The following is a 19,282-nucleotide window of genomic DNA, read 5'->3' as shown; positions in this document are numbered from 1 at the left end:
GAGGGAACAGGGCTGGAAGGTTAGGCAGACTAGAGTGTCAGTAGGTATGAAGGGAATCTGGCAAGTCTATTTTATAATTAACATGAGTCAAGGTTAACTTACACAGTACTTCTCTGTTTTCATAGACAGAGTGTATTTACTGAATGTTTCACAGCTTATTCAGACCCAGTTTTGGGGGATAGCTGACTTCAATAGGCCTGTCTGGACAATAGCCCCCGAGCTGCAGAGCAGGTGCACATGCAGACACCCACAGAGCCCACCTGTAAACCTCGTCTCTAGGGAACCTGGCAGAACGAAAGGACTGTGCTTGGCCCCAGGGGTGCTGTGGGCAAGGCTGGGAGCCCGTGTGGGGAAGTCTCCTTGGCAGTCCACAGCATTGGACTGGTCACCAGCGGAGGCGCTGTGCCACCGCACAGGGAACAGTTCAACTTCTCAAGCGCCAACAGCAGGCTCGTGGCACCAATGAAACTCCAGGTCAAAAAGCTGTGGTGGGAAGTCGCTGTGCTCCACCCAGGAAGCCATGGTCTCCAGCCCAGTGATGTGTGTACCCCACCAACTAAAATGTCGAATGGCTTAATATGCTTTCTAAAGAAAATAGTACATCCCACTCTTAAGAGAATTGTTTAGACTAACCTGTTGTCATATTCAAAGGTAAGGTTATAGTTATATTTCTTAATATTTACATTCAGAGACAGGAAGCGACCTGGAGATGGGCATCTAACAGCAGACAGCCTGCCTCAGCTCCCAGCGCCCGCACCTGCACACACCCGTGAGCCATCTAACAGCACCAGAGCTGGGTGGGCATCAGTTTTGAATTCCTCCACAAGATGGGAAGTTTAAACTGGGCTCTCAAAATGTATAATCTTGTTTTGAAGCTGTCAAATCTTATCTGATTCATATGTTGTTACAGCTGCAAGGGTGTTTGAAAGGTAACTAGTTCTTTGGAAATAATGTGCACAGGAACAAAAAAATGAAGTTCACTGATCTGCACTGGGCCTTAGGGGCAGCCTTCACTGAGACGGGTGCTGTAAGGGGGGTCACCCACTGCTGGGAGGTGGCGCAGGCTAGCTCTCCCCATCCACCCGAATACCCCTCTGGGCCTGGGCCCCTCCCGCTCACCCCACTGATGGAGCATCACCCTGGAGAGAAGAGTGAGTGCTGAGAAGGTGCAGAGCAGGGACCATGCAGGCTGCAGTGAGGAGACGTAGGCTCAAGCCCAGGGCACAGGGGATCCGTCTCCATTGTTAGAAGCAGGAGATGCTCTTACCCACCTCCCTTCTGAGGGCTGTTGAGGCTTAAATTCCTAAGTCAGATGAAAACAAACACTGGCTGGTGAGGGGGAGGGGCTGCTAACTGGGCTATCCTGCATTTCCAGAGCAACAGTGACCTCAGACTGTACTGTGTGGATAAAAATAAGCCCATTTGGCTGCTCAGATCTGTTCTGAAGTGGTCATGGGAGGGGCATCAGCTCAGTGTTAACATCAGATCACCCAACAGCACAGAGGCAACTGGGAAGCCCAGGGACTGTGACATCTAGAGAGGCAAGTGCCACCTAACTTCCTGAGTCCAGACCAAACCAGGACCCATGTCCAGGTGTGTCAGCCACAGGAGGCAAGAGGTGAAGTGGCAAGGAAGGAAGCAGCCCTGGGGCCCCACATACCTCCAGCCCGGCACACCATGGAAGCAGCTTAATTTTAATAACTGGTTCCTTAACCCCCAAACTATCAAAATGTTGCTTTTTAACCTTAAACCTGTTGGGCACACACCCCACTCCATTGAAAAGGAAAAGGAAAACCCTGTTATGGTCTGAATTTGTCCCAACACTATCTCCCCACCTGCTGGACAGAAAAGTGTGGGAGTCACACAGTGACCATCCTTAATGTGACCGGATAGAAAAGACTAGGCACATACGGGGGGTAGGGTACCCGCCCCAGTCCACACGCAGGCACACACACATACACACGCAAATCTCACACGACCTGTACAAAGCCGCTGGGCTCTGCACGCCTGAGTGCTGTCCATCTCCATCCAGGTGGCCCAAGCAGCTCAGCCCGCACACCTGAGGCTGAAGGACCAGGTAAGTCGTCGGCTTATAAAAAGCAAAGTGGGGACTCTGCCCTCCATCAGTGCACCTGCGACAGGTAGAGAGCTACTACATGGTTCAGATTCAAACAAACAACCACCAGTTTCCAGGAAATGTACTTTATTGATTTCGAAGGAGAAACTAATACATTCAATACTACATTTGTCTTGGATCACAGTGCACTAGATACACACACAGAAATTCTTACCTGACATTTAAGTCACAGAATGTCCAGCTAGTTTAGAAAGCAGTGAGAACGGAGCACAGGAACACTATGGCTGTGAATCTCTAAGGGCCCTCTCCTCGGAGCATTCGGAGGCAGTCCCTGCCCTGTCAGCGCACACCTACATGTTAGACACCAGGTTCCGCAACAGCCATTGCAAAGTGGAGCCTGAGCCCTTGCCTGTTACTTGTGAGGGCTGAGTCCCAGCCTAGGTCCAGTCCTGCTGGGCTGCACAGGAACCGTACAAGACAAGCATCCAATCTGATCTGTCTTCCTTCACAAATAAGCCCCGGGGCGTGCAGACCACCTGACCTTGTCCCCAGTGGTGAAGCTGTCAGTGTCAGTGGTAGGGCTGAGCTAGCACCCAAAGTGGGTGACTTCCAGCTGGACCAAAGGGACCCAGCTTTACAGCTGTCCTCTGAAATAACACTGCCACGTTATGAAAACGCCACTGTCACACGAGACCGCCTGGCATTTCTGAGGACAAGTCTAAAGTACACAAGGGTGAGAGCATCCTGGAACCTGAGCAGGCTGCTCGTAGGGCTGGCAGGCGGCCAAGGGGCTATGGGCACAGCTCCCAGGCCTGCTGTGTAGAGCGTGGCCGAGACAGGAGGCCCTGACTATGTGAGGGGCCAGTGCAGACTTACTGGATCTGAACTCGGTGTCAGGGCCGCCAGCATGTTTACTGGCTTCTTCTTCTTCTTCTTTTTTAAAAAAATATTTTATTGTTTTACAGAAAGGAAAGGAGAGGGATAGAGTTAGAAACATTGATGAGAAAGAAACATCGACCAGCCACCTCTTGCACACCCCCTACCGGGGATGTGCCCGCAACCGAGGTACATGCCCTTGACCGGAATCGAACCTGGGACCCCCGAGTCTGCAGGCTGACACTCTACCCACTGAGCCAAACGGTTAGGGCTTTACTGGCTTCGTAGGTGCGGACAGCAAGAGCTCGTCACTCTACCGGGTTCCTGAGGTCAGGGAAGGGAGGACCCTGCACTTCTGTATGTGATGTGCGAGTTGGTCCCTCTCTGCAACTTCTCCACCCCCACAGCAGGCAGGCCCCACCCAGACCTATGCTTCTTGCCCTAAAGAGAACTGAGAGGGATAGAGTGCAAGCCTCAGGACAGCCACCCTGGCTCGACACCTAACTGGGTGCGACCTCAGGTGAATGACAACTGTGACAGCACAGGGCTGCAGTGGGGTCAAGGTTGCTCTGGTCAAGCCATGATGTCAGTGCTTGCCGGGTGGCACGTGATCACACCTGCTGGCTGCTCTGCTGAGGGACATCACCACCACTCTGAGACTGGACCTGTGCCTTCGAAGGATGCTGCAGAGGTGAGCTCAGTGAGGACAGGGACCACCATGACAGGAGAAGCATCTCCACCCACGCTCCCACTGCAGGTGCACATACACACCAGACACGCAGACACGCGCACACAGGACACACACACAGGATACCACCATGGCACAGGACATTGCAGCTGGAGTGAGCCGTGTCACACTAGAAACACATGAAGCAGGCAGGTAGGCCCTGCCTGGAAGTGGGTTTTAGGTGATGTGAAGTGTATGAAAGATATACATGGATATGAATGCATATATAAAAAATATCAAAATAAAAAATAACAGACTAAATTAAGCAGGCTTGCATTTAGAAGCCCTTAAATCTTTAAGAGCTTAGGGGCAAAACATGATTAGTTTCTAAAACCTGTCACTACTTGTTCTTTATTATGGACGAAAAGCTGTGGGTCCTTTGGATGTCCCCCCAGGGAGTGTCCAAGCCCCAGGAGTGTGAGGTCCACTCGGCCCGTCTCCAGTTTGTCTGGTGGTCAGCGCCCCAAACCAGGTGTTACTCAGGCTCCTCAGCCAAGTGAGTCTGCAGATGGGCAATGGGAGCTCAAAGCAGCGCATGAGGCTGATGAGGGGAGTAGGCCCAGGACCTGCTAACCCACCTCTGTAAACAAAAAGGGCTCTGCACTCGGGCTGTCATGCTGCCCAGCCGCATGCCCACTGGACCCACACAGCGAGGCACTCATGACTGACCGGAGGCTCCTCACAGGTGTCTGAGAAGTCAGCTTCTTTCTCTCACCTTCAGGGACACAGGATGCTGCCCTTCATGGTCATCAGGGAGCTCGCCAGCCGCTTCAGAGCTGCTCACCAAGAACCTCCACCAAGGTTCTTTCTGCCACCCACCGCCAGGTGGCATTTCTTTACACCCAAGGAATATGAGAGGACACCCTGAGTGCCTGGCTTTTAAAATGTATTCCGCATGAAGAGAGCTTGATGATTGTGTCAGTAAGTACTGAACCTGGGGTTTCTGACACCAACCCCTTTGTGGACACAATTCTGAAATCAGGGCAAACTGAGCCACCTGTGTTAAGCGTGTGCCCGAGCCAGGACTGGGCGTGCCTGTGGGAGGGGGCGACAGCCAGGGCCCAGCTAGTGTAGGTGTGGTGTGAGTGCAGTACGTGGCTGTGGTGGGAGCACTCGCCAAGGCCTGGTGACGAGGTCAAGGCATGAAGGTGCCATGGTCTAGGCAGCCCCAGTGATGGTCAGAGGGTTCAGTCACTGCCTCTAGGACAAAGCCCTTCAAAAGAGCATCACCATGTGTCTCGTCATCTTCTTGACGCTGTTAATCCTGGGGGACTTCACAGCCAAGGAGACACATCAATTTAGATATCTTGCACCAGCTTCTTCTCAGGTTACAAAGAGCTGAAACCCCACAGACTATGTCCCTTTGGAATCACCCTCAACTCTTTGACAAGTCTGACATTTTTAAAGGTTAATTTGTAAGAAATCATTTAAAAGCAGCACTTTATAAGGAAGGAGTAAACACTAAGTATTTTGCAAAAGATGAAATAACTTATTAAAAATTAAAACTTGAACAGATTTAAAAGTATTTCTCAAATTTTTCTCCTTCACTACCTGTTCTTGTATCTCTTGGAAATGACTCCCTGACAGAGGCAGAGAGCGCCTCCGAGTGGCACCTGCTCACCTCCTGAGCGGGGTGTCCACAGAAACCCCCTGGGGGAGGCGGCAGTGACCAGCGCTGTGAAGTGTTGCCTCTCCACCGCTCCTCCCCTCCTATCCTGTCCAGACTCCTGGGCACCTGACCTGTCCAATGACCAAGGCCGTGAAAGTGAAAGGCTGGTGGAACGCTGAGGGCTTCTCCCTTCATAAAACTTTTCTAAGACAATTTATGCCAATAATAAGGGTATTCTGGTGCCACCCCCCAAGCCTAGAGCTGCACTGTCCAGCTCAATGTAGTTTCATGTGACTGCTAGTTCCTGCTGCCAGACAGACAGTGTGTGTGTGTGTGGGGGGGTTACAACCACTGGTGGCAGGTCAGTAGGCCTCGGTGTCAGGGGAAGGGGACATGTGTGACCAGAGGTGCTTACCTGGTCCCTCAAAGGGCAAGAGCTTGGATGGAACAGGGTCCTCAGAGCTCAGTGGGATCAGGTAGAGGTCCTTGATGTGCCTACTATTGTTAGCAACAACGCCAAAGCGGCCGCGGCTGCTAAAATAGGAGTAGAGAGATATATAGGCCACCTCCTCCTCCTCCGTGGCGGGATGGAAGCGGATCAGACACAGCTCCTGCAACACAAACAGGACAGGGAGCATTGGCCTGCGGTGCCGAAAACAGCATCGATCTGAACGAGAGAGACGCGGTTCTGACTTCAATTTCAGTCCTGTTAGCAATGGAGCAGCAGATAGAGCACAGGCTCAAGGGCCAGGCTTCTGACCTCACAGCCGCGGGTCCTCGGAATAGCACCCACCCATGGAGTTCTCATACCAGGACAATCGATGAGCAGGGCGAAGTGGTGAGCTACAGAACTCCCTGTGCCTATCGAACAGGAGGGCTAAGCTACACTGGAGGGCCTGAAACCCTGTGAACTGAGAAAAATGATAGCCCGGCTCCACGAGCACTGTCCACGCACACATGGCTGTGGCCAATCTCGGGTGCACAGAGGAAAGCCGGTCAACTCCTCCTGCTGCAAGGACAACAGGGAACAGAGTGGCTGCTCACTAGCCCTAACAATGACCTGCATGTACCCATGGTCAGTCAGCACCAAACCTCAGCACTACAGCACTCCCACCCACCGGCCTCATCCAGCTCCAAACTTAACTTTGAACATCCACCTGGAAATACTTAGGAAGCTGACATTTCACATAGTAACCCATCAGGATGAGAAGTGAGGGCAGAGCTGTGTTAGAACGAGCACCTTCTTCGGTGGTGCAGACAATGAGCAGTACCTTAGACACAGAGGATTTGAGTTTGCCGACATAGTCCCACACAGTCCTGGGTGCGATCCGTCCACCAATGTGAATAGTGTCGGGCAGGTCCTAAACAAAATGCACTTTGCGTAAGTGACAGGTAAACCAGCATTCAGAGGCTGATACAGTCATTTCAGGGCCCCAAGCTAGTGAGTCAAGATTCCAAAGAAAAGGGTAATAACTGTACCAAATGGTACAGGATTGTGAATTACCAAACCCATGGTGGGGGTGATGATAGCCTTGTACCAAACACGCGCGTTAGCTTTGTGAAGACAGAGTGCAGGACTGACTCAAGTGTCTCCAGAAATGCCGCCTGTCCAGGGCTCTGTTCACTGTGTGTGTCACTGCACACTAAGGCAGGTCGCACACTCTGGGTAAATGCCCAAGCAGAACAGAGAGAGGAGGAAGACCACTGGGCTTCTTCACAGAAGCCGGGAGGCCCAATTACTCATTGGAATTTCTGTCCAAGCTGCTCAACCTGTGGACTTGTCCATCAGTCCCCGTTGTAACTTCAGAGGTGCTCCATCACCGATGGCAGACAATCCCACAGGATCAGAACGCCTATGAGAGGTGTCCACACACACACACACACACACACACACTCTCTCTCTCTCTCTCTCTCTCTCTCACTTTCTCTTGGCTCTGACCTCACTGAGGTAATCAAAACATCCAGAGACGGGGTAAGCCTTAGTGACAAACTTTGCTACACTCTGCATGTTAATAAATCCTTTCCATATGGTGCTGAGTCGAGACAGAAAGAGGGTCGTATCTCCTTCTGGAGGGGACCGAGACGCCGCAGTGCTGCAAAACAAAACCAGAGGAAAGGAGTAAAGCTCTTTGCACAAAGAACGTCCAGAGTGCGAAGACTTTACATATTACAAAAGTGAAAGTTCGGGCAGGTTTTGGTAGCTTACTTTTTCAAATTAACTACTTTAATCATTATATAAACAGATATTCTTGTCAAAGAAAAATAAACTGAATCGGCCACAAAACCAGATGGCCATATATTCAAATTTTCAAGATTTAAACTTCTAAATGGTGTTCGGCACCTTAAATGTGGGACACCGAGTGCCCTACACAACCCTCCAGAGCAGCAGTGCCGCTGGGCGACTGCAGAGCTGAGGCCTGAGTCGCTCTTTCTGCCCCTCCCATTACTGTACGAGAAGTGAACCCAGTGGAGACCGCACCTGATGCCTGGGGCCGGCGGGACCGACAGCAGGTGTCTGGGTTCGGGGGATGAGGACGGCTTGGCCAGTATGGACTTGGGCACCAGCACCGCGGTCGCAGCAGGCTTTAGGACGTCTTGTGGGGGCTCTGCCAGGTGGGCGCTGCCTGGGAGGGCTGAGGCAGGAGTCATGACGGTGCTCGCTGCGCTTTGTGCAGTCCTGGGGTCTCGGCCTGACATGGTGACCGTGGTGAGCACTGTGCCCCCACAGGAGGCTGGGCAAGAAGGCCCTTCCGGGGCACAGGGCTCAGGCGGGCCGTCTCCTGGAGCCTCGGATAAGTACCTCCTTTCCGAGAGAGTCTGGGACGCACTCTCGGGGTCTGGCTCAGAGGTGTTTTCAGGGAGGCTTTCTGGCACTGCCTCACCCGCTGAGCTAAGAGCTGGCTCACAGGCAGAGCTGTCGTGCTTGGATCTGGACTCTTCTTTCTTAGCAGGAGCTGACAATTTTTGTCTTTTTGGAGCCGGTTCATCTTCTGATGATGGAACCTGACCTGTAGCACAAGAGAGGCTTGGTTTGAGGGCACAGCCTGCCCCCAAGCAAATGACCATTTTTCAAATAAAGGAGCAATGCTCTAAAAGCAGGGGCTGACTTCACACGCTCCCAAAGACCATCCGGCTGTGTCATGTTTTAAACTTGGGGTGAATACAATTGCCATACACGGGTCAGCCATGTTAAACAAAGGCCTCCCCTCACCTGCTCACCTGTACAAATCTTGCAGTTCAGGTCAAAGAGGTGGGCGCGGTGCTGGCCCGTCGTGTCCTTTAACATGCTGCTGAAGAGGTCCAGAGCGGGTGCAGCGCTTTTCTCGGGAACAGCACGTACTGACTCCTGCTCCTAAGAGGAAAAGAAGGGACACGGCGTGGGTCACTGCTTCCCAGTCCAGCAAGGGCTAAGAGACTGAGCACAAACCGCTGAGACATGGCGACTGCGTAGCCCTAACCCACAGGCTTACATCCGAGTCTGACACTGGGGGCGAGTCTTCCATGTCGGGAATGGCCTCCTGCCTGACGGCTGTCTTTTTACTTTCCTGGTGCAATCTTGCCCTGGATTCCATCACCTAAGAGAGAAGACAGCCTTAGTGGGCGCCCTCCTGCTCCCGGAGCAGCCTTTACTTCCGGGCAAGGCCAGCTGCTCGGGCTTCTGGCAGCCGCTCCCCTGCACTCACAGGTTTTGTCGGCCTCTCTTTCCATGTGGAAAGCTCTTTAGACACAAGTTCTTCTGGCTTCATTCTCACAAGTTTGGCCAAAGAGATTTCTTCACGCAGAACACGGTGGAAGAGACCCTGTGAACAAACATTTTTCATTCACTGGTTCAGGATAGTTGAGTGAATGTCTCCAAGACCCAAGGAAGGGCACGGAGGAAACAGAGCAGTAGGTGGAGTCCCTGCCCAGAGGCTGGTGACACAGGCCAAAGCACCAGACCCAGCACAGCAGGGGCCACAAGGTGTGGCAACTCCCTAAGAGCTCATGGGAGCTAACATGCCCAGAAAACATCGGCACTGGGCCTGTACAGCTGACCTGAGGCCCACGCTGCACCAACTCCTAGAGAGAGACCTCAGAAAGTAGATCAACTCCAAAAGGTAGTGTTAGGGCTAAAGGTGAGAAGAGACCTCTTCTGCCAGGGCTTAAGAGGCAAAATGGAAAGTCAGAGCTTCCCTCTGACCCTGCTTCTGAGCACAGGTGAGAGTTTAAGAGGCAGAAAAATGGGCAACCATGAACCCAGTGCAAGACGCAGGAGCCACACCAGGCCAGAGTCCAGGCCACTCTACCCGTGGGGACAGCACTGCCCTCCCACGGCTGCTGTGAGAACCAGTGCCCCACCCAGGTGTGCACAGCACCTGTCCGAACAGTGAGCACAGCAGAGTTCATCTAAGGAACCCCCGAGGACAGGCTCGCTCCGCTGAGGTGGAATGACAATAAAGCCCAAATATGGAGACACCCACATGCTACCATAAGGAATTCGAGCTTTATTCTGGAACCAATGAAATGAGGAGGGAACAACTTTACGGCCATATTTAAGAGACGCATCTGGTGAACTACAGATGGACTTCAGGGAGCCAGCAAAGCCCAGGCTGCAGCTGAGGGAGGGAGGGAAGGGTGCACCCCTACTCCCCACACCGATGGCCAGTGTCAAAGGGAACAAAAATGCCTGCTGGCTTCCACAGAAAGGGCACGACCGTCTCACGCCATGTACGGTTTAATGGCGTGACACTCTAGAGCCCAAAGCGGTGCCCTCTGCTCGGCAGCAGGAAGCCAGCCCTGGGCACACACCTGGTTCTTGGGGTCCTTGAGGTTGAACATGATGCTGCGGTACTTGCTCTTGTAGCGATTGTCAGTGACGTGGAAGAGGTTGAACATCTCTTTCTCAATGTGGAACGCAACCTTCCCGACCTCGCTCTCTGTCATCATGAGGTCATCACTGTCACTGGCTCTAAAAGAAACACAACTGTGTAAACCCTGAGCTTGCACTTCATTCTCCCAACAGCAGAAAGCTTTCACTTTAACAGATAATCAGCCCACCTTTTCCACAAAATCTCCTTCAAGGAGCGCCTTATATTTTGCCGAATCTGAGAATTTGGCTGTGATGGGGTGGTGCTTGAGGCCCCCAGGCGTCCTGGGGCTGGAGAGGCCAAGGGGACAGATGTCACCATGGGCTTCCTGGTGGCTCCCCCAGGGGCAGAGCCGCCTGGCAGCTTTTTGGAAGCAGATGTGGTGGCACCAGGCACCAGCCCTGCCTGCTTGGTGGCAGGAACACTGCCCGAGGGGGCAGCCGAGGGCCACGGCCTCTTGGGTATAGTGCCCTTGAAGCCTGAAGGCAACTTCCTGATGACTGGCTTGGTCACATTTGTGAAAGGAGGGGACTTCTTTGGAAGGAGACTCCGGGCTGCAGGCTGCCTGCTGCCCACAGCAGGGCCCGGAGCAGCCACTTTCTTTGGCATCGCAGCTGCCGTGTTCTCCACTTGCCGGTCTTCCTTCATGGCTGCAAAGAACACACGACGTTAGTGAGGCAGGAGGGCATGCAGTGCACTGTCAGGTGACATGAAAAGCATGCTCAAACTCACACTAGCAAAGCTTACCAGGCCCCAGGTGAGGTATTGGCAATATTAAGGGGAACCCTATGTGAAGTATAGGATTTTTTTAAATCCTCACCTGAGAATATTTTTCCATTGATTTTTTTAGAGAGTGGAAGGGAGAGGGAAAGGCAGAGAGCAATACCGATGTGAGAGAAACACATTGATTGGTTGCCTCCTGCATAAACCCCCGACCAGGGCCCGGGCCGGGAGGAGCCTGCAATCGAGGTACATGCCCTTGTCAGGAATCAAACCCAGGATCCTTCAGTCCGCAGGCCAACACTCTATCCACTGAGCCAAACCGGCAAGGGCAAAGCTCTAACCACGAAGCCGTACAGACATGAAACCAATACAAAGAAAACATGCCTCCCTCCCCAATTGTTCACCTTAAAATCATACTAAGTATGAAAACTAAGGGGCGGGGAGTGGCGGGGGGAGGTCACCAGATTTTATTGTATGAGACTGATTTAGGGAAAATGGTTTTAAAAGTAATTATCAAATTCAGGAAAGGAGTGTAATTAAGGCCTCTGGCAATATTTATGATCGTGACCATACTTTATTTCAGAAAGAAATGCTTTACTGGCCCTAGCCAGTTTGGCTCAGTCAATAGAGCGTCCGCCTGAGGACTGAAGGATTCTGGGTTCGATTCCAGTCAAGGGCACATGCCTGGGTTGTGGGCTTGATCCTCAGTAGGGGACATGCAGGAGGCAGCCAATCAATGACACTCTCTCATCATTGATGTTCCTCTCTTTCTCCCTCTCTGAAATGAATAAAACTATTTAAAGAAAAATGATTTACTGTGAAATCAATAAAAATATATTTTAAAGCAGTAGATTCAGAAGAGCACTTTCACTAAGAACTTAGTGCAATTTCTTTGTAAACATGACTTTAAAAAATCTCTTCAGGATTGGTCACAGACTGCCCCCGAGCCCTTAAGGCTGTGGAAGGAGTAGTAAGAGTCCTTTGGGTGGAGGTCACCCACAAGTGTTCATCATTCTTTTGGACAAAAGTCAATACGATGCCATTTATAAAACACAGGAAAGCTGGCAGAAATCTGTAACATGGGAAGACTTATCACTCTAATACTAAGGTGACAAGAATAGATTATGCTCTGATATAAACATTCTCATTTAAAACTACCAGTTGTATTTGATTACTGGTTAAGACTGTAAATCAGCGCTTTTAATCCAAATAAGAATTGTAGTCAAAAGCTCAAAACATTATCAAAACCCTTCAACTTGGAACAAAAATTTTGACACCAGTACTTTTTGAGAGAGAGCATGCTAAAGTCTGAATTACATTAATCCTGCCAGGCCGGCATCCCTAAGGTCTTAGGGACACGAGGAAGACAATTCTCAGACAGAGGCCGCGCCCTCAGTCCCAGCCTGTGCAGCCGACCAAAGCCAGGCTGGCAGTTTACAGACGGCCCCTGTTCCACACACACGCAGAATGGCGGGGATGGGTGGGCCCAGTAAGCGAGCCAGGACACCGACCAGGCCCCAAGGGGCCGATGTAAAAGGCGCCTCCTGTAGGTGGGGTTTTTCTCAAACTACTTGTGCAGCAGTGCGCCTCTAAGCTCCCATACGTGCAAATGAGGGCAGGGCTTCAATAGATGATGCTCCAGTGAACTGTCAATTTTACCCAGGGCTTAACCATCAGCCACCAGCCAGCCACCACAGCTCCTCCCAACTCCCAGTAAATCAGGGAGGAGTCTGGAAGCTGGTGAGACCCTTTCTCCAGATGCCACCCTCCCAGGTGTTGATGCTCCAGGGCCCAGGCAGACACCACCACCAGCTGTGGCTGCCTTGGCAGAGGGCCAGAGCCACCACCTGAGCAGTGCCCGCCTGCCGCGGCAGGTGAGGCCAGTTCGGCACTGGGCTTTCCTAAAGGCACGCAGGGACCTCACGTTCCTCCCACTTGGTCGTGTGAGTGCAATCACCCAATTTTAGTTTGTGCAGCAGCACCACCAGGACCCAAGAGCTAGGACAGTGTTAGAAGTCCCTTGTTCCTATCATCAATTGACTTTAAATCCCGTATTTTCCTCTCAAAGCCCTCACATCCCCTGCCTACCCCAGCCTAAGGTGGTCTGTGCACCAGACCCCCAAGCTTGCTGGGGCTCCAGGCCTCCACCAGCCGCTTCTCCACCTGCCCTGCTTGTCATTACCAGGCCTACCGTCACCAAGGCTCACCTCTAAGGCTGCAGTTCTTTGGGAACTGGGTTTCTAAATACAGCACACTCCCAAGTCTGACAAAGGGAGAAACGGGACAAGGACAAAGATAAAAGCAGCACTTCTACCCATCACTTCATCAGACGGAGGCCACACACCCGAGGAGGCGGCCCTTGGGAATTCATTTTTACGTTTGGATGTGGCTGAGGCCTGCAGAGCCTTCCCCGCAGGATCACTCAAGCTCAGGTTCGGTAATGGGGAAGTGCAGGGGGAGAGGCTGGGCACTGAGGAGCTGGTGCTGCCCGAGTGTCTAAGGCACTGCCCCAGAGGGAGGTCACTGAGCACCAGGCAGGGAAGTCAGCTATCGGCAGTCGGAGGAGTGAACTGCCCACGATGCAAACTGGGACCTGAAACCAGTTCAGTCACTGCCTTTTATAAACACACATCTGGCCGAGTATTCTAGAAGCACATGTTTCACGTACTCTAAAAGCCTGGCCCAGGTACATCCCACCACCTGAAGAGGATGCCCGACTGTGACACAGGACACCTGCATGCTGGGGCCTGCAACAAACCTTGTAGGACATTCTGTTTCACGTGACACATTTGTATTAACTTCAAAAGCTCTGGGTCTGTCTCCAGATCAGAACCTAAGATCAATACTTCTGGTCTAACTGGCCTGTTTTTCTCATTCAGGGAAACCCCACCGAGAGGTTACTTTTAAAACATCTCCCACACAATTAAAATGACCTGTCACCAAGAGCGGTAACAGTGAACACACGCAATCCACTTAAAAAGTAGAGATGGCTTCCCTTAACCATCATGCTAGTTCATAAAATCAGTTGCTTTAGCCCAGCCATGGGCAAACTACGGCCTGTTTGAAATGAATAAAACTAAAAATAAAAAAAAAGAAAAATAAAAAAAAGACCGTACCCTTTTATGTAATGTTGTTTACTTTGAATTCATATTAGTTCACACAAACACTCCATCCATGCTTTTGTTCCGGCCCTCCGGTCCAGTTTAAGAACCCATTGTGGCCCTCGAGTCAAAAAGTTTGCCCACCCCTGCTTTAGCCTCTTGAAAGTCAAGCTTCACTATCCTTTATCTGACCTCCTAAGGGCATAAATAGGTACAATTAATTATTGGTAAAATGTCTGAAACCAGTGGACTCCAACAAGTTGGCCACCAACCTCTTCTACTTTGAAGGGACATATTAAAAACATGTAAAAACTTCCATGTAGCAACTGCTACACATGTTAGCACATGTGGCCCCACTGAAAGCTGGATTTGGGACATTCTGGAATGACAGTGACTCCAGTGCAGTGCCGGAACATTCTCACAATGACAGAAACTTTTTGAGTAGGGCTAAAATCGAATTTGCAAAACCTTCACCTAAATTCACTTCTGTTGTGTATACCTTTATGGAAGGGTAGGGAATAATTTGATAACCAATGAGGAAGAACCCATTCTAGAAAAGCAGCAGCACACCCCATGCTGGGGTGGCTTCAGGGGACAGCAGAAACCCCCCCCTCCCCCTGAGCTGAACTCCCTGATCTGCAGTGGCACGGCTGGCAGTATCAGCAGTGACCGCAGTGTGGGCAGAGGGGCCCTGGGAGTGTGCCAGTCTGGGCTGTCCTGGCAGTGAAGGCGCCTTTAGCTCCCACTCTGGGGCCTGCTTGTTCCCGAGCTCCAGGCCCGGCTGACTTGGGGAGCCAGACTCCTTAGCAGCTGTAGGAGACAGGGCTGCCCTGTGGGCCACGTTGGTAATGGGAACGGAAGGTTGGGGAGAGGCCTGGTGTAGAACTGAGGAGGCTGTTCTCAGGGACCGGTAATCAGCAACTCTCTAATTGGCTCATTTCCCAGTAAGCATGGAGTGAGGGGCCTTGTCACACTGCAAAGGTAGGCTGCGGGGGCATTGCTGGCCTCTGGGTGGCACTAGCGGGCCTCAGTGAAGACTGGAGGACACGGGTCTCACCAGCACTGTTGCTGTCTGCCACACGGAGACTGCAGACACCCAAATGAAGTTACAACAGGACTGCAAGTAAATATGGGGGTGCACCCAACCAGCACAGGCACAGGGCCTGGTGAAAAGCCCTCAGAGCAATTGCATAATGCTATATATACCGCATCCTTCTCAATATGCCAATATAACCACCCGAACCCCAAGAGTGTCACACTGCTGCCCCGGGTGGGCCTGCTTCTTTGTGACTGGCTGTTAAGAGCCAAAGAAATGAAGTGAGCATGTGGTGTGACAGTGAGCCAACCTTATGGCAGATGCAGGGAAGCAAACAGAGGCCCTGGCAGGGGTCCCCTCCCTGGAGCTGCCCACTGACTCAGCACCCTGCTCCACACCACCACCACCACCACCCACTGGGTCCCATATCCGCTTGCAGTCAGACTGAGGCAGCTACCACTGAGAGAGCTGTCTCTGTAACAGCCAGAGAGGGGCTCTGATGACACAGTGGAGAAAGCGTGGACGTGAATTGTTGGTGGTGACTTCAGTTCTATTTTCAGCTCAGCGGGACCCAGGTACATTAACTTTCTCACTGCAACCTGGGTTTCCTGTTAAAATTCTTCCCAAATATCAATAGCAAGAAATCATTTTGCTTTTATGCATTTGCTTAAATATTTTGAGTTTTTCAGTAAGTTCTGATTTGCTTTTGTTAGAAAACACAAATTCCTAGAGAACACTTGAGTGTAAGCCACCTCCCAGCTGCTGCTCAGACGGGAGACGCTCTATCATTGGGATGTCTCTAAAGAGGTCTGAACGGCTATGGTTTGGGCCACAAATCTTTCCCAGTTGACTTATCTGATGTCATATTTGGGTGATTTACACTTAAATGGAGGGGTGCCTAGAACTCTTCAAAGCAACTTGCAAAAACCAAGTATGTATCTGTAGGTTAATGCCCTTCTTCATTTTAAGTCTCACATACAGGGTTTTGCAAATTCATGTTGGACTGACAGCATATGAAACTGACCCAATTATTCTTCACCACAAACACTAGAATAATGTGATCAAGGCCTTGTGGGGAGCCAGGCGTGTAATCAAGAGGACGGGGCAGACAGCCTGGCCGGGTGGTGGCCTGGGGAGCGCAGCTGCCGCTTTCCTGCCATCTCAGCACTGTCACCAGGCAGTCTCCTCACGTTAATATGGCTAGTTTAACCAACATCATCTGTGCCCAAATTGTTTACTACTTCAACCAATATGATGGGGGCAGGGTCTTAGATCCTCCCTGTGAGCTCCAGGTCACAAAGGGTCACCAGTGGACGCCCAGGGCCGGCGGGTGGCCGTGCAGACGCAGCGGCTAGGCAGCAGTTACCTTGGTGCTCTTCCTGCCGAGCTCCTCCAGGTCCACCCGTGCAATGACAGAGGCTCTTTCATTTAAACAAATGAAAGTGGCAAAACTTCTTATCCATCTTCTAAGTTTACTTCTTTAATTCTCAGAAGCTAAGAACATAACTATGTGCACAGTTTTGTGCCATGCACAAACATCAAGAATAGTATTTTATGATTTTATACAAATATACCCAACGACTTGTGTAGCACACTGGAAGACCTGCAGCAGCGTCTTCAAAGGGGCACTTAGGCTCTAACACTGATGACGCCACCAGAGTGGCAAGCAGTATCAGATGGGCCCAAAGCTCCAAAAGGTCACAGGTCACTGAAGAGCAGGTGGAGGGAGAGGACCCACCCTGAGCTGGAAGTTTTAGCACCCCCCTCCCCTGGGGCTCCAGCACAGCGTACTGCTGAGGGGTTTCATCTCAAATGTTTATGTACATGAAACCTTTCCCCGATAGAAATACTTGAGCAGTTGGGTATTTTAATGTTATAAAAATACAACACTGTAAAATACCAAAAGAATGTCACTGACAACCAAGAAAATTGTGGCTGTATGGAGAACATTAAAAACAGCTGTCAAGCTAAATCCATCAGTAAAAGCTTTGGTTTTTCCTCTGGGGAGTGGGGGAGACGTAGGAGGGGAATTGGTTCATATGGACGAAGTCTGGTTTGTCCCAGCCACATTTTATTGCTACTGACAATCCTGGAAGAGACAGGTAAAAATGGCTCACGCAGCTGATAAAGCAAAAAGACCCCCTCTGTCCCCACTTAAATGTCTACAAAATATGCTTGGGTTCTAGAATCCCCTACATATTTTATTATAGGAAACTTGTTTCCTCTGATGATTTGTGAAATATGCTCCTGGAGCCCATGCCATTAGTCACCCTCGTGAGAGTCCGTGTTCTCCATCCACTTCTCACAGCTCGTGGACGATCTGCGTGGCCACACATGGACTGGGCTGGGGGTGCTGTATCTGGGCACCATGCTTAACCAACCATCCGGTTTGGGTGTCCCGGTTCCCTTAGGGCTTTCCATTTTAATTCTCATAGATAAACCGTAGAAATCTCGTATTTCAGTCAAAATTTGTTTAGATCCCATGTTTTAAGTCACCTATTGAGACATTTAAGGAGCCCAAAATACTAGAATACAAATACCAGAATTCCACTTCCATATTCTTTCTAATAAACCTGGGGCATTTTAGAAAAAATAAATAAATAGAAAAAAAATGGTTAAGCTCTCTCCATGCTTTAACAATAAGGAAGGCAAACCAATAGTGGAAATAAAGAGGAAAAAAATAAAACTGTAAAAGCACAAACATGATTTGGAGGAGAAATTAAAAAACAATTGTTTCCACAAGTACAGAAAACCTCAAAAACAATTTAAATAAAAGAAATCAATCAGGAATGAGTGTATGTTAATAGCATTACCCTGAGAGCACGCAGGACCTACTGATACTTTCGTGAGGAGGAAGAGCAAACTTCGACGTGGTTTACCGGAGGCTCCCAGACCATGTACCCCGACAGTTGTCCCTGCATCCACATCCAGGCAGCACAGAGCACCTCCAGGAGCAGCACCCTGGCTCTCTGGGCTGAAGGAGGCTCCACATGCCCAGGCCAGTGTCCCAGCATCAGGTGCACCCTGAATCTCACCATCCCAACCCAGAAAAGCCCGTTCTGAAGCCGGCCAGGGCAGCAGGTAGGGGGTCCTCATGGGGCTGCCGGGTTCTGTGTGTGCTACAGCAACTGTGAAAGGATGATCTGGGTCAGAGGTAGACACAACTGCTACTCACCCGGGCTGAAGTCAGTATTTTTCCAATGACCCTTCCCAATCATTTTTTGGGAAGATGACATTTCTGGGATAACAAAAAAAATGATCAAAAGCAACTCGAAAATGTCCCCCCTGAACTCAATCAATTCTGGATATCCATCAGTTTTAACTGGCGTCAGTATGCTAGGAAGGGTTAGTCAGTTTGTTTCAACTTTCTGTCAACTGAAGCCCATGAAGCTTCAGGGAGGAACTGATATGGAGAGAGGAGGTGGAGAAGAAAAGAAAACCCAGTCTGTGAGCAGAGAAATGGGCCCCTGGTGTATCTCCCCACCCCCAATTCCTTTCTTCTCTCAAGGTCACAGTGGGATTAGAGTCCAGGGAGAGAGCCATCCTGTCCTCATAACTCCGCACAGGGTGCCTCAGAGCAGCTTTCCAGCTCTAGTCAACAGATGGAAATCAGTCGCCAGGACCTTGATAGATGTGCCCGGGCTTCCTGATTCTGCTGCATCCTGTAATCTGTAACCCACTTAGAGCATAGTACACAGGACTCCAAAGTCACAGTTACCATCTGTTCACACGTAAGTGATTTATGTTTTTAGGTATGCTCACAGCCTCTATAAAAGTGCTACTTCACAGGCGTGCTATAGATTAACTGTACTTAACGTATTCCTAAAATAATAAAAAAATCTAGTATTACTTTGCAATTTACTTAGGTATTAGGCCATTTACATTCTCAAAGTGAGCATTTAGTTACACATTTTCTAATTATACTAGTCCAGCGCCTACCTACAGGTATCCTCCCTCAGTGACTGTTAAAAGGTGACTAAAAGGAGAAGGCAGAAGAGCTCTATAATCTTGGGATTCAGGGCTTTTTAACCTTTCAGTGCTTTAAAAAAAGGCATAAAACAGTATAAGAAACAGCACAAAAAACTGAATAAAAATAAGTACCCTGCAGACCAATTTAATTTTGGAGAGTTAGGCTGAAAAACAAGAAACCAAAGGTCCTCCTGCATAAGCAAATCTGGGATCTCACAGACTGACTGGCAATACCTCAACCCCTCTTTTGGGGGTGGGGAGGCACGACCTACAGTCCGGCGTCCAGACGAGTCTGGAGGCCCCTGGTGGAGTCTGCT

The 19,282-nt window shown here is 50.5% G+C and overlaps 1 protein-coding gene across 4 annotated transcripts in view; it reads right to left on the bottom strand.

Moving 5' to 3' along the window:
• The window catches only part of DIDO1 (death inducer-obliterator 1), a 49,930-nt gene that overhangs the window by 5,718 nt on the left and 24,930 nt on the right, over positions 1-19,282 (bottom strand). For all 4 annotated transcript variants that reach the window (XM_006769537.2, XM_015567707.1, XM_015567706.1 and 1 more), the window contains 9 exons: positions 10,327-10,786; positions 10,078-10,237; positions 8,973-9,089; positions 8,760-8,864; positions 8,509-8,641; positions 7,769-8,297; positions 7,229-7,382; positions 6,561-6,650; positions 5,705-5,900 (listed from right to left, as the gene is read on the bottom strand). In XM_006769537.2, the coding sequence (XP_006769600.1) occupies positions 5,705-5,900; positions 6,561-6,650; positions 7,229-7,382; positions 7,769-8,297; positions 8,509-8,641; positions 8,760-8,864; positions 8,973-9,089; positions 10,078-10,237; positions 10,327-10,786 (1,944 nt within the window). The remainder of the gene's footprint in view (positions 1-5,704; positions 5,901-6,560; positions 6,651-7,228; positions 7,383-7,768; positions 8,298-8,508; positions 8,642-8,759; positions 8,865-8,972; positions 9,090-10,077; positions 10,238-10,326; positions 10,787-19,282) is intronic.

Source organism: Myotis davidii, unplaced genomic scaffold (genome assembly GCF_000327345.1).
Source record: "Myotis davidii unplaced genomic scaffold, ASM32734v1 scaffold244, whole genome shotgun sequence".
Lineage (NCBI taxonomy): Eukaryota > Metazoa > Chordata > Mammalia > Chiroptera > Vespertilionidae > Myotis > Myotis davidii.
This window is presented reverse-complemented; position numbering and strand designations above follow the sequence as displayed.